General features: G+C 45.6%; 1 protein-coding gene across 1 annotated transcript in view; it reads left to right on the top strand.

The window, feature by feature from the left end:
• The first annotated feature begins 3,799 nt into the window (after positions 1 to 3,799).
• ABLIM1 (actin binding LIM protein 1) overlaps positions 3,800 to 13,487 on the top strand; it is a 185,584-nt gene continuing 175,896 nt past the window's right edge. The window contains exon 1 of the mRNA XM_061162732.1: positions 3,800 to 3,960. Within this exon, the coding sequence (XP_061018715.1) occupies positions 3,945 to 3,960 (16 nt within the window). The 5' untranslated portion in view covers positions 3,800 to 3,944. The remainder of the gene's footprint in view (positions 3,961 to 13,487) is intronic.

Here is a 13,487-nt window from a genome sequence, read left to right as displayed (position 1 = left end):
AACTCAGGTCTGAGGCTCTCATCACATCCCTTCAAAGGCTCAAATTCCTTAGCATGGCCTTCTGAACCTTCCATGACCTGCCACTGAGGCCTTATCTTGAGGCTCTCCCTAATCCTTGTGAACACTGATCTTGATACCTTCTTTCCCTGTCACTCCACTTGGAATGATCTTCCCCCCTCTGTTCATTTGGCAGCCCTGTCTTGCCCCTTCATTCCTCCTAGGAGCCTCCGCAGACCCCCCAAATTGGACTCAGCACTGCCCTGCATCCTGGGTACCGGCTTCTGTCTTACCTTCCTAATCATGTTGAGTCCTTGTGCATGAGCATCTCCTTCACTTGATGGTAAGCGACTCCTGAGCAGTGATCTCTCTCTTCCAGCTATGGTATAGCCAGGCCAGGACCTGGTGTACCGTCGATGCCCCATAAATGTCTGCAGTGAGATTGGTAGATGTAAACATTAAGTAGAAAGCAAATAACAGACTCATTCTCAAGTTTTCTTTCAGCCAGATGCTGCTAGAAAGAATTTTGAGCACTCTTTTGCCAATGAGTCCAAAGCTTTTGAGGGGTATCTGGAAGCCTGGGCTCCTGGGGACCACGATGGAGGGGTCTGGAAATTCCTGCCTTGTGGATGCATAAGCCACTGGAAACCCAGGACTCTGTAGAGAAGAGAGCAGTGAGGGCGTGGACTCCATCCAGTTGCTTATTTTCTCATCTTCACAACTACCTCTTAATTGGCACGGGCTTCCCAGGTGGTGCTCGTGGTTAAGAACCCACCTGTCAATACAGGAGACATAAGAGATGTGGGTTCGATCCCTGCGTTGGAAAGATCCCCTGGAGGAGGAAATGGCAACCCGCTCCAGCATTCTTGCCTGGAGAATCCCTAGGACAGAAGAGCCTGGCGGGCGACATAGAGTCCACAGCCATGCGAAGAGTCAGACACAACTGAAGCAAAAGCGTGCAGGCAGGCGCTGTGGAAGTGATGTACTCTTGAACTTTTGCCAAGAGTAGCTGTGTGCTCACAAAGCTTTTCTCTCCAACAAAATGGTTTCTGTCCTTCGGTCACTTGTGGACAACCCTGACTTCATTCTGCGAGTGAATGACAAGGCAGCGGCAAGTCAGTTTGAGAGAATAAAACAACAGATGAACCCATGGGTTGGTGTCTACATTATGAAGTCTTATCTCATCTGAGTGGAATGAGATTGAGATAAGTTCTTTGGAAATCTTCTCCAGAAATAATAAGAAAAAGTCCTGTCGTCTTACGAGCTGTACAGTTTTTAACTTTTTTCATTTATTTTGCTGCACTTCTAGTAGCTTGAACTAACTATAAAGCATCTGTGCTTTGCTTCTGTTCTCAAAGCTCTTAACTATTTGGCCCTGAGGGCAAGGAGACAAAAACAATTTGGTTTTACTCTGCCACATTCCAAAAATAACTGTAGTAATATCCTCTTTGGTTATCTTAAAAGTATAGTGTGGAGGCTTTTATCCCAAAGTAGCAGTGTCTGACTGTTGGGGGGTTGGGGGGGACCTTAGCTATATGACTGTTATTTAGCAACTAAATGCTGGTGACTCATTCACTTTGACTGTGGTACAGGAAAATTCTTTCCATGGAAAATACAAGAAGGGAGGGGGGAGAAATCTCTCTGAACCACTGTGTAGTATTTTCCTTTGGAAAAGGCTCCTCTGAAAAAGAATAGGCACCAGCTGTTACTCTGCTGGCTTAGTCCCCAAAGCTCCTGGAGATTCTCCCTCAGCTGGGCTTTCTGAGCAGTTCAACCACAAAGGTAGACAGGTAGGCTCAGAGCTGCAATAAGGGATCAGTTGGGTTAATAAACTACAATCTCAGGATTAAAAACGGTCACCTGAATAAAAGAGAAATTGAACTCACTGCATTCATAGTATCTGGAATATTTATATGATGCTTTGGTTTGGGCTAGAAACCCAACGGTGTCTTACTGTCGAATTTCATTAGGAAGAGAGGGAGGGAGAGGGGGAGAGAAAGACAGAGTTAGTTCTGTTCCCTTAGCTTTGCACCGATTGACATGAAAGCCTTGGGGAGAAGTGCTTCTGTGAGATGCTAATCTATTTATGCAGCCAAAATATAACAAAATAAGTTCACCTGCGAGGCTCACAGCGCCAAACTAATTCTAGCTCGCTGAGTTTCATTTTGCTTGTCAGCGTCTCCCTGAGGGCTCTGGGGGCGTTAGGGATGGGGCAAGGAGACTGTGCAGTGCTGGCCGTGAACATTTGGGGGGTTGGAAAGGGCTTCTCTTCCTGCACCTGAGTCCCGCCCATCCCTGAGTTCACCCTGCTCTCATGCTAGACTCTTCTTTATGAATGGAGGTTAGAGAAGCCGCTTAAAGGCGCTTCAGTGCTTACTCTCCAGCTGGCCGCTGACTTAGGAAAAACATGACCCTGTGGGGCCGCGATGGGGGCAAGGGAGGGCTGTGGGAGAAGTTTGTGTCATAGGAAAGACGACCCAGGGGTGGAGGGGCCTTCGCCCTTTCTTACAGGCGGAGATGCCCAGGCTTTAAATAGTAAAGCCCTGAATCACAAATGTAGGAATGTCACAGCCGCTTGAGCTTGCCACTGTAACCCCGCAGAAAACCAGCCCCGCCCGGTGTCATCTCAGCTCTAAACAAACTCGGAGGCAACAATGAGGCAGGTTGCCTGACTTCATTCCTTTCTGTTACCGCGGCTCTCTTAGACCCAACACGATACAATATTTGCAGTGAAACAGTCTAATCCTGGCTGTGCGTTCTGGTTCTGAAAGATGCGTGGTCCATCTGCTGTTCTCCCAGAGCAGCAGCATCTGCCTTTGTGTCTCTTGCTCATCACATCTCTCCCACACGGTGGGGAGCCTGTGAACGATCTGGGTTTGGGAGACAGGTGCTGGAAAGGGGTGGGGGGGCGGCTTGGTGACTCCACCCCCTGGAAGTCACCTGCTCCCTGCAGACAGACCTGTGCTCCCGCGAGTCAGAAATTGAAAGCCAGGCAGGGTTAGGCTGGTGAGGGACGTGTGTGTGACTGTTTACCCTTCACTTTGTGGGCTAGGAGGGCTCCTCCCTCACACATAGGGAACCAAGAGGGCTTGTCTAGAAAACGCTAAATAATCGGGGAGAAGGGGAAAGTCAGGACCCTACCTAACAGGATAAGTCAGAGTTTTACTTTGATCCTGGATTTGATCCTGGATGAGGGACTGAATCCTGAAAAAAGCCTCTTCCCAGGCTCCCTCTCATTGTCCCAGTCTGTCAGCCTCCTCTCCCCCCTGCTTCACGTTTCAGGGAAAGGGGGACAAGGGAAGTCAAACATCATTATTCATTTTTCATTATCATTGAGCCTCCAGGACCTTAAAAGTTGAAGGAAATGAAGTCGTCACTCCCATTATTTTTCTACTAAGGCTAATTTTATTGATTCAGTTGGTCTTGAGAGAAGCTGAATCTGAGAAAGCAGCAGTCATAGGAAACTAATAAGCTAACAATTGACTAGTTTGACTTACTGGAACAGTCGCTGGCTGCCCCTCCTCGGCCCACCCACCCCTTCCTGGCAATCATTTATCAGACCCCGGGAGGGGGCCGGTGCTCGGGGATCATTTTGATGCCCGTTCTGCCGGCGCGAGGAATGCTACGTGGTGTCAGTGACCAGAGCTTAGGACACTGGAATTTTGCATTTGTTACAGCAGCAGCTGTAACGAGTGGCTGCGTCGGCCGAAGGGCAGCGTCCCCGAGCAGGGCGCGGCCACCACTTGGCGGCGATCGCTGGGGCGGCACCCGAGCTCGGCCCTCGAGATGGGGGCGGGATTTTAGAAAGAAGCCCGGACTCGGCGAGTGGATGGCCGGGCGCTTCCTCGCAGCCTCTGCAGCAGCCGATCTGTCTGCCCAGCGGCGCTCCGGCTCCTAGACTTTGTTCCTGTTTCCTCTCGCGCTGCTCACCAAAGGCACCGGTTACCATGGTGAAGGAGAAAGGTAATTATAAATATCAATCCCTGTGCATGGCTGCAGAAGTTGCACTGGCGTTGCAGGGCTGGGCCACCTAATGGGAGACGATCAATGGAAAGCCAGGCAGACATGTTCTGGGTGTGAGAATCTGTATTGTGAAGTCCGGGTTTGCATAGAGCAGAGACTTACTTCATTAAGAACCTTTCATTTAGCAACCGGGCGTCCCAAGAGCATTCCTATTTCTGGAGTGTTTGCACAGCCGAGCTCCCAGGGCGTGTGTCTCTTTTGATTGCTATTGCATTTGGAATTTTTGGTTGTGTTTGAGACTTGCCTTCCTGCCTTCATCCTAGCCTTCACTCTTCCTCACTTACCCCCACCCAAATCAATAAATTAATAAAGATGTGTAATGAAAGGGCCCTTCTACCAGGTCTAGGCTGTGTTGGGACCTGCCCAAGCTTAGCTCAAAGTTCCAAGCGGTCGGTCTTTGAGGTTCCAGGTGTGCCTCCCTAATAGCCTGTCATTTCAGCGGCATCCCTAATCACTCCTCCAAACACCTTAAAAGATGGGTTACTCGTCAAGGGCGGCAAATCATGTCTTAAGAATGTGAAAAGGGAGAGGATGGTCACGCTCTGCACAGGTGTACAGTATTTATGCACTGGGCGTGGTCCGAAATGGAAGTTAAACTTTTCAGAATTGAATTGTTATTTAACTTATTCATTTGTCTGGGAAATGTAAAAGAGCACAACAGTGTTTGATTTTAGTTATCCAAGTAACATATAAATATGTCTTATGTTAAGAAAGTGCAGTGTCAGAGGAGATTAGAGAGTGAAAGATGAAATCCCTTGCCCCTATCCGGTTCACTTTAATTCCTCCTTTTCTCTTCAGGCAAAATTGTTAATAGTATGTATCCTTTGAGAACTTATAGAAGGAATAAGATAGATAGACAGAAGTATTAAAAAAGGATCATTCTCTGGTCATTTTTTTGTGACTCGATTTTTTTTTCTTAATAATATGTCTTCAGGACCTTCACTACATGATTTGAGAGTGTGAGTAACGACCACTGAATTTTGCTTTTTGGTAAGCTTGGATGTATTCTGCCACATTTCCTGACTGTGGACATACTTTTCTCCATAAACACAGATGTCTGCTCTTTGGGCGCTGTCTTCAACATTTCCGTGATTTATCTTTGTCTACTTTCTCTTAAAGCCCCTACAGGGAATAAATGTGAGGTGCACATGCTGAACTCAAACTGATCCCTATTGTTGGAAACTCAATTCAGGTTTATTATACTAGCGGATGGATGGAGGAATAGGGTCATGACAGCTAACCATGTTAGGGCCACACCTTAGCACAAAGAGAAACAGCTTCTGGTCAGTCCATTCTGCGCCTATGTATCTTTCATAAATCACAGGGTTTAGCTTTGGTTTTACACCGACTAAGGGGTAATTGAATGAAATGATTTAGTGAGAATAAAGGTGCTTCTAATAATATTTCCTCTCTTTTTGGGGTGCTACCAGGAACCCTAAATAAAGACGTTGACATTTAATCAAGGTCAGGTCTCTTCATTTTTACCTCCCCGACAGCTGAAACAACCTGACTCTGATCTGTACTGCTATTGCTTTTGAGTTTGTTTCACCAATATGAGTAATTTATGAATGATGGGAAAGGGGATTGCAAAGGTCACTTCCCAATTCCATCCCCCAGGGGCCCATGGAAGCCCTGGACTTGCTGTTCGTGGTGAATGTTTTATAGGTCAGTAGTCCCCAAATAGCAACTCTTCTTAAGTCATTAGAGACTTCCCAAAGCTTGGATTGCCTGAGTTCACATTTGCTTTACAAGTCAGTAACCACTTTCTGACTAGAACACTTTGGACAGGCCACCAAGAGGTCACATACTAGTATTATCTAAGCCCTTAGCCACTGATTAAAGGCTGTTCCTTTTCTATTTTGAGGTCCATGTCAGTCTCCACTTCTGCCTCCCAGCTCCCTGATTGCATTGACCTCAGTCAACAGCAGGGAAAGGCAGGGTTTTTGGTGGGAAAACAAGGGCCTCCATGGAAAGAAAGGAATTTCATTAAAGCTTCTAAAGCCAGAAGGGCACAGGAGCGCTTGCAGTCCAGGCATTCATCCTAGACCTGGGAAAACTGGGCTTCAGAAAGGGTTAGTGAATTGCTCAAAATCACGCAGCAGGTAACTGGACTAAGTTCAGGTTTATTATACTCGTGGGTGGATGGAGAACGTAGAGGAGACTCGTCCTCTGTGTTCCATCAAAGGAGGACATGGCTCAGTGTCTGCATTTATCACCCACTGGCTCCATCTCTAGAGAGGAAACCTCTCAGAAGCAACCCTGTGTCTCTATCTTTAATTTTCTAGTTCATAGCTTGACACCTGCACGTCATAGATTCTCAGAGTTGAAGCAGGTTGGCCCACTGTCAGAGCTAGATCTGGAACCTGTGGCCTCCTGATCCTGAGACTTTTCCAGTACGCTCTGCTTCCTCTTGCTTCCAGAGAGTTCCAGCTTCTTCCTTCCTCTTGGGGCAGACACAAATCAGCCTGGAGCGAGCTTGCATCATGGTAGCATCCATCCTGAGGAACTCGGGACGTCTTCTGAAGGCGTGACGTAGGTTCCCCGTTGCTCATCACTTGGAGATGGTTTAGGTCACGCTGGTTTGTGCCGCCATTTTCTCTGCTGGATAAAGTTTCCATGGCACTGATCAAAAGAAAGCCTGCTGGCAGATCACAGGTCTGCAAGTGTGGGATGACATTGGCCAACCGACTTTGACCCTCATTCTCTTCTGCTCTCCCAACCAGGCGCCCACCCACTTCTAGTCACAGACCCTTGTTGATCTGGGAATCTTCATGAAATAGTTGTTTCTCTGTTGCATTCAAAAGCATCTTAACCTTGCTGTGTCCTGTAACAAAGAGGCAGGAGAGACTTTTGTGGGTTTATCAGTCAATATCTGTCTTCCTGAATACACTTTCATCTACCCAACTCCAGTGGCCTAGTCTACTCATTAAAAACTTTAATTCTAGCTTATGTGTGTCCTAGTGCAAGTTTTAAAAATAAACATGAAGGGGATTTATTATTTCTTAGGGTTAGAGAAAACAAGTATAAGCAAATATTAGAGATTAAGTTATGTAAACACTCGTTTATTTAAATAATAAGGGAGCTTAGGGTTTGGAAAAGGTTTTATCCTTCATGTAAGATGGATAAAAATTCAGCAGTGAGGGAGGCACATCACAGAAAACAATTCTACAGTTGAGCACATCATTTTTTGTTTTATTTCCCAGAAGTTTTCTGCCACTGTTAGATGACCCAACTTGCTTTTAAGATAGTGAAAAGTGAAAGTGTTAGTTGCTCAGTTGTGTCCAACTCTTTGTGATCATGGACTGTAGCCTGCCAGGCTCCTCCATGCATGGAATTCTCCAGGCAAGAATACTGGAGTGGGTTGCCATTTCTTTCTCTGGGAGATCTTCCCAACATAGGGATTGAACCCAGATCTCCTGCATTGTAAGCAGATTCTTTACCATCTGAGCCACCAGGGAAGCTCTTTTAAGTAGACTAGGACCCAGTGAAGCTCATTCTAGTTCATCCTGATGGAGAGATGTTCACCGTCCACCTGACATCCCAGTGTGTGGGACGTGCACACACACACACACACACACACACACACACACACACAGTGTGGGACACGCACACTCACAGAGTATGGGACACAGACACATGCACATGGGGCAACCTTGTTTCTTAGCAGCTTCTAAGAACAGTGGTGTGCTGGGCCTCAAATGTGCCCTACAGATGGGCACGAAAGTCATCCTCTTAGGATGCTGATGTCATCATATTTCCAGGTGAAAATGGAAATGGTGTCACTCCACCTAAATGAGTGACAAGGTAAACTTCAACACTTCCTGCTAATCATTGAGGATTCTCTCTAAGTCCTTAAATTACCTCCTCCCTTCCCCCATCTAAGCCAATCTTGTTTTATTTTTAATATTATTATTAAACCTGCCAGTTATTGAAATAACTTTGCATTGACAGCTTTATATACATCATCTCTAATCTCTGAGCCCATTAGGGTCAGTGGCACTCCTCCCTTTCAGTAAATGAGAAAGAGGAGATTCATGGGAGTTTAGACACTTGCCAGAGATCACTTAGCCAAAAAGTAGAAGAGCTGATTTTCTACTCAGGCCGTTCTGGCTGCAGAATCTGCACTAATTGTACCTATGCTCCAACCCCCGCCCCCCATTTTTTCTATTTGAATAATCATGGATATATTTTCCATCTCCATCATGGTGTCATTCTGCCCCTCCTGCCCCGTGAGAAATACATATTGTCTCCTTTTACATATTTGCCCATGACCTAACTCAAGTTCTGCTTCTTTACAATGGTTTTCAAAGGCCCATTCCTTCTGTAAATTCTTCTCAAATTACTCTGAGCACCTAAGTCAACACAAGAGAAATTAAACAACAATCTATCACCTGTATGACTTATGAAAGGGTGTTCATCTCTCCCTCAGGAGTTGCTGACTTCATATACTGTCTTATGAAACAACCTTTAGAATTGCCAAGTGTTGCTGCCTCTAACGGTGTCTGTCCTTCCGCCCCATCCCACTCCTCCCAAACACCCACACCCACACAAACACTCCCCACTCAGGAGCGTGCACACTGCCTAATGTAATCGAAACCCATTTCTCTTCCATCCTCGGGGAAGTCTGAGAACAGATTGCTCTCTGCAGTGTGATAATTCATCATCCATTCGAGTCACCTCCCAGGCCCCCTATTGGTATAGACTAGCTCCTCCTAGAGTCAGTTTCCCAACCCTGCTTTCCAGGTGGCTGTTTCGTATCCCACCCTGACCTGCTCCTGGAACTGTCTAGGTTGTTCGTTTTTCCTTAACTTGAAAAGCTCCAAGTTTTTCAAGGGGACACCAACGACAAGAACATTTCCTAAGTAAAGTCTAAAGGGAAACTATTGATTTAAAGAGACACCATGATGCTACAAGCTTCAGAATACATTTTCTGGATTACTGGCTTACACAAACATCTCAGTTGTGAACTTTGCATCTTTAGAGATGGCGGAGATCCAGTTTTGTCACCATATTCCACTGGAGAGGGAAAAAAAAAACCCAAGAGTGAATTTCTCTTACTGTTTTATAAATGAAATAGTACTACTCTCACCAGGAAGTCTGACTCTGCCCCACTTGTCTTCAGGACTAAAGGGCTGTCTAGATGATGGGATTTCTAAGGCTAAGGGAAAGAACTTCACATTTTAAAAAATCACAACAAATCTTTGTCCTCTGCCACCTACTCATTAATGTCTAAAGAAATGCTTGTTCAGAGAGAAAGAGAGGGAAAAGATTTTGTTTCCACAATTAGAGTTAAAGCTGACTATGGAAAGACATCTGAGAGAAGGAAGGAAGTGAAGTGAGTCGCTCAGTTGTGTCCGACTCTCTGCAACCCCATGGACTATAACAGTCCATGGAGTTCTCCAGGCCAGAATACTGGAGTGGATAGCCTTTTACTTATCCAGAGAGAAGGAATACATTGACTTAAACTTACCCAGAGCTCTTGAGAGCCATCTTCCGCTGATTGGGCCACTTAGAAGTGGTCCTGCTTCTTGCTTCTCTGATGACCTGGTCGGGTGACCAGAGAGGGTGAAACAACCAGTACTGCTTCACAGAAACTCTTTTAAAGAACAAGAAATTAACTTTCCAAAGTCCTGCAGAAAAGATGTCCTAAGTGAGACCCAACCCACTAAAAGCAAAATCTTGGCAGTGATTCTCTGTGAGGAGGGAGCCCCTTGATGTCATCATCATATTCACTGCCCCTGGGAGGCAAGCAGGAGGGTCCTCATAGTGCTGGAATCTCATATGCCAAAGCCAAAACACTGAGTGTTTTCCTGAGCCAGCATTAGAGTGTCAGAGGACTTTTCAGAAGGTTCAGTGATGGGTGAGTGGTGCAGGATTTCTTCCCATTGTGGTTGAGCCTGCTCTGGGCACACCACAGTAGAAACCAGCCCAGCTTCCTATTTCATTGTGTGTTGGTCTGATGGTGACTCATACCGAGAGGTATGTTTATCCCAAACTGGCAGGAGCTGTGTAGTCAAGGGCAAATTTTGTTAGCAGTGGGGGAGGGTGAATATTTGTAGGCATGACCTCTTTTCTCTGAAACATTGTATTTGTGTTCACAGTGACATGATTAATGCTATTATGGTCCACTGTGCCTTGGGGGGCACCAGGGGTGAGTTTCTGTGTCCCATTTCAATCAAACAGGCTGACTTTTTTGAATACTTAGACTTAACCGTGAAGATGCTGGCTTTCTTAAGCTTTCAGAGAAATTACTGTCTAGGGCAGTGATTCTCAAATGTTAGCAGACATCAGGGCCACCTGGAGTTTGGTCAGAGTGGGGATTTCTGGACCGTGGTCCCAGAGTTCTGATTTAGTAAATCTGAGGAAGGGCCTGAGGTTTTGCACTTCTAGCAATTCCCAAGTGATGTTGATGCTCATGGTTCAGGGACCATACTTGGACACTATCCTGGTTTCTTGTCCTTAAAATGATCCGTGTTCTAGGCAGAGAAGAGAGAACTTTTATATAAGTAGCCTCTCTGCTCTCTCTTGCCAGTTTTATCTTGCTTATAATGCAGATGGCAAAGTCAAGAGCACTGTTTTCATTTTGACTCTCTTGCAGCATAGGATGAAGCTTCAGTTCATAAAATGGAGACCTTCGGTGAGCCTTGAGTGACCAGGAGACTGTTGTCAGTATATGACACTGGATGTGCAGGGGGTGGGCAGGGTGGGAGTCGGGGGCAGTTACAGGTCACTTTTTCCTGGGAGTGAGTTGGGGCTCAGCTTGGCTTGGGGGAGTCAAGGCACAAATATACCATTTTGTAACCATCACTCCTAATTCTGAAGGGTTGAGCACTTTTACTGGGGTTCATAGACCTCTTTGGAATCCTTTGGTTGGAGACAGTTTCAGGAGCTATCTTGGCTTACAAAAGCTGCAACTGTTTAGTTTCTGAGGAGCTAAAATGTGTTATTAAAACCTCAAGCAGTTTTAATATAGACCATTGTATTGGTCTATATTCTTATTGTTGTTCTATATTCTGTTGTTCAACTACAGATTGTTCAACAATCTGTATTCATAATGCTATTTAAAATACTGTGAAGGGAGAAATTTAAGAAAAATTAAAAGAAGCAGAGAATGGTAGAAAAAGATAGCAAGGTTATTTCACACTGGAGTATCTGGAGGGACATGAGAGAGAGGGCTATACCCCTCAGAAAAATGGCAGGGGCTGTGGGTCCCCTGGTCTGTGGAAGGTCCCCCAAGTGGCATGTGGGGCTAGAGGAGTGTTGCTGGATTGCTGTGCACCATCTGGGGGATCCCTGTCTGGACAGCTACTGGGGCTCAGTTTTGGGGCTGACAGTGGGAATGGTATCTGCTGGACTAGGTTCAATGATGCTGTTCCTGCTCAGCTAGAAGATGTTTCCAGTCCTGCCATGTGTGAAGAACCCAGCCTGAAGCAGTGAGCCATGGCAACTGGTGTCTTGAACTCATCACAAATTTATAAATGTCTACTCTCTGCAAGGCATTTTGAGGGTAACCTAATACATGGAAAAGGTCCTGCCTTCAGCAGGTTAATGAATTAGCCAGTGGTGGGAGGGGTGCTGATTGAAAACAGAAGCCACATGAGGTGATCAGGAGGAGTATCAAGGTATCCTGCTGAGGTTCAAAGGAAGGAAGAGTTAGTGTTTCAAACGAATCAGAAAAGGCTTTACAGAAAAGGGAGCATTTAAGATTGGTCTTGAAGAGTTCTTCAGGGACTCCCCTGGTGGCTCAGACAGTAACGTGTCTGCCTACAATGTGGGAGACCTGGGTTCAATCCCTAGGTCAGGAAGATCTCCAGGAGAAGGAAATGGCAACCCACTCCAGTATTCTTGCCTGGAAAATCTCATAGACAGAGGAGCCTGGTAGGTTACAGTGCACAGGGTCGCAAAGAGTCGGACACAACTGAGTGACTTCACTTTCTTTTCTTTTTGAAGGGTTCTGTTAATTTCTTCCGGTTAGGGATGGTGTTTAATTCAATTCAAACCCATTATACATTGTCTGCTCCATGGTAAGTATTCAGTGAATGTTGAATGAACTGACAAGTGGATGGAGGATGTGTATGGGTAGAGAGATGGATATTCTTAAGTGTTTATTCAGAGCCTAATAAGAGACTGGCAATCTGGGTACAGAAACAAAATGCAATTCTTGACCTAAAAGCACTCACATTCTAACAAGGGACATTAACACAAAAATAAATAATTAGGATACAATGTGAAATGTATGCAACAGAGAACTCTTTAATGTGGGACTGCAATGCAGGGGGGTGGTTAATTCTCCTGGGAGGTCATGGAAGGCTAGGCTTTGAAGGATGAACAGGAGTGCAACAAATGAATAAAGGGGAAATGAGAGAAAGATTTCCAATTGGCAAAACAGAAGCAGTGAAGGAAATGCAGCCAGCTGGGTTTGGCAGGAACTACCATTAGTCAGGAGGTACTGCAGTAACCAAGGGGGAGGGTAAATGGAGGGCTTTGCAGGTCAGGTTGAGTTGAGGATGGACAGAACCAGAGGTTGTACATTCAGATGCCTCTAAGAATCAGGCAGATGACCTAGATGAGTGGAGATGGGGACAGACGGGACAGTAGGGCCCTCTCGACAGGAAAAGCCACTCTACTGCTCTATCCTGGTTCACACAAAACTAGGAACGGAGGGATGTGGGCCACGGGGCCAGACCTTCCAGTTTCCAAGAGTGACTGGAAATAGGGGTTTTTATGTAAAAATCTCCAGATGCTTAAAGTTGGCAAGTGATTCAACTTTCTCTTAAAAAAATCTTCATGTAGGCCAAACAAAACATATCTGTGGGCAGGACTCAGCCAAAGGACCTTCTGATTGTGGTCTGATTGTGGTCTGATTGTGGTCTGTGCTCACCAAGCCTACCCACAATAAGAAACACATTTTCACACAAAAAGACTAAAGACTTGTGCACTTACACATGTAGATCGCTAATGAAAAAGTCATGTGAAACAATACTTAACATTTACTCTCTGCTCTTTTCTAGTCTCCTCTATTTTTTTATTATGTGGCTCAGTGGTAAAGAATCCACCTGCCAATGCAGGAGACAGTAAGAGATCTGGGTTCAATCGCTGGGTTGGGAAGATCCCCTGGAGGAGGAAATGAAAACCCACTGTAGTATTCTTGCCTGGGAAATCCCATGGACAGAGGAGCCTGGCAGGCTAAAGTCCATGGGGTTGCAAAGAGGCAGACACTGAGTGACTGAGCACACAAGTTGGTCGTGATTCATTTTGGGTCATTGGGTCAAGACGGGAAATTTGAAAACCATTGGTTTAGAACATCTGCATCAAATTAGTATTGGATAAAAACAGAATAAGGTACTTTCAGGGGCAAGCATGTTTCCATTCTTGACACTTAAAATAGTGCTTAATAGATACATTTTGATTACCTTGAATTTCTTCACTTAAAACTAAAAAAGTTTTGACAGGATGATTTCAGAATC

This window comes from Dama dama, chromosome 15, assembly GCF_033118175.1.
Source record: "Dama dama isolate Ldn47 chromosome 15, ASM3311817v1, whole genome shotgun sequence".
Classification (NCBI taxonomy): Eukaryota; Metazoa; Chordata; class Mammalia; order Artiodactyla; family Cervidae; genus Dama; species Dama dama.
Note: the sequence above shows the minus strand (reverse complement) of the source record. Positions and strands in the feature narration are given on the sequence as shown.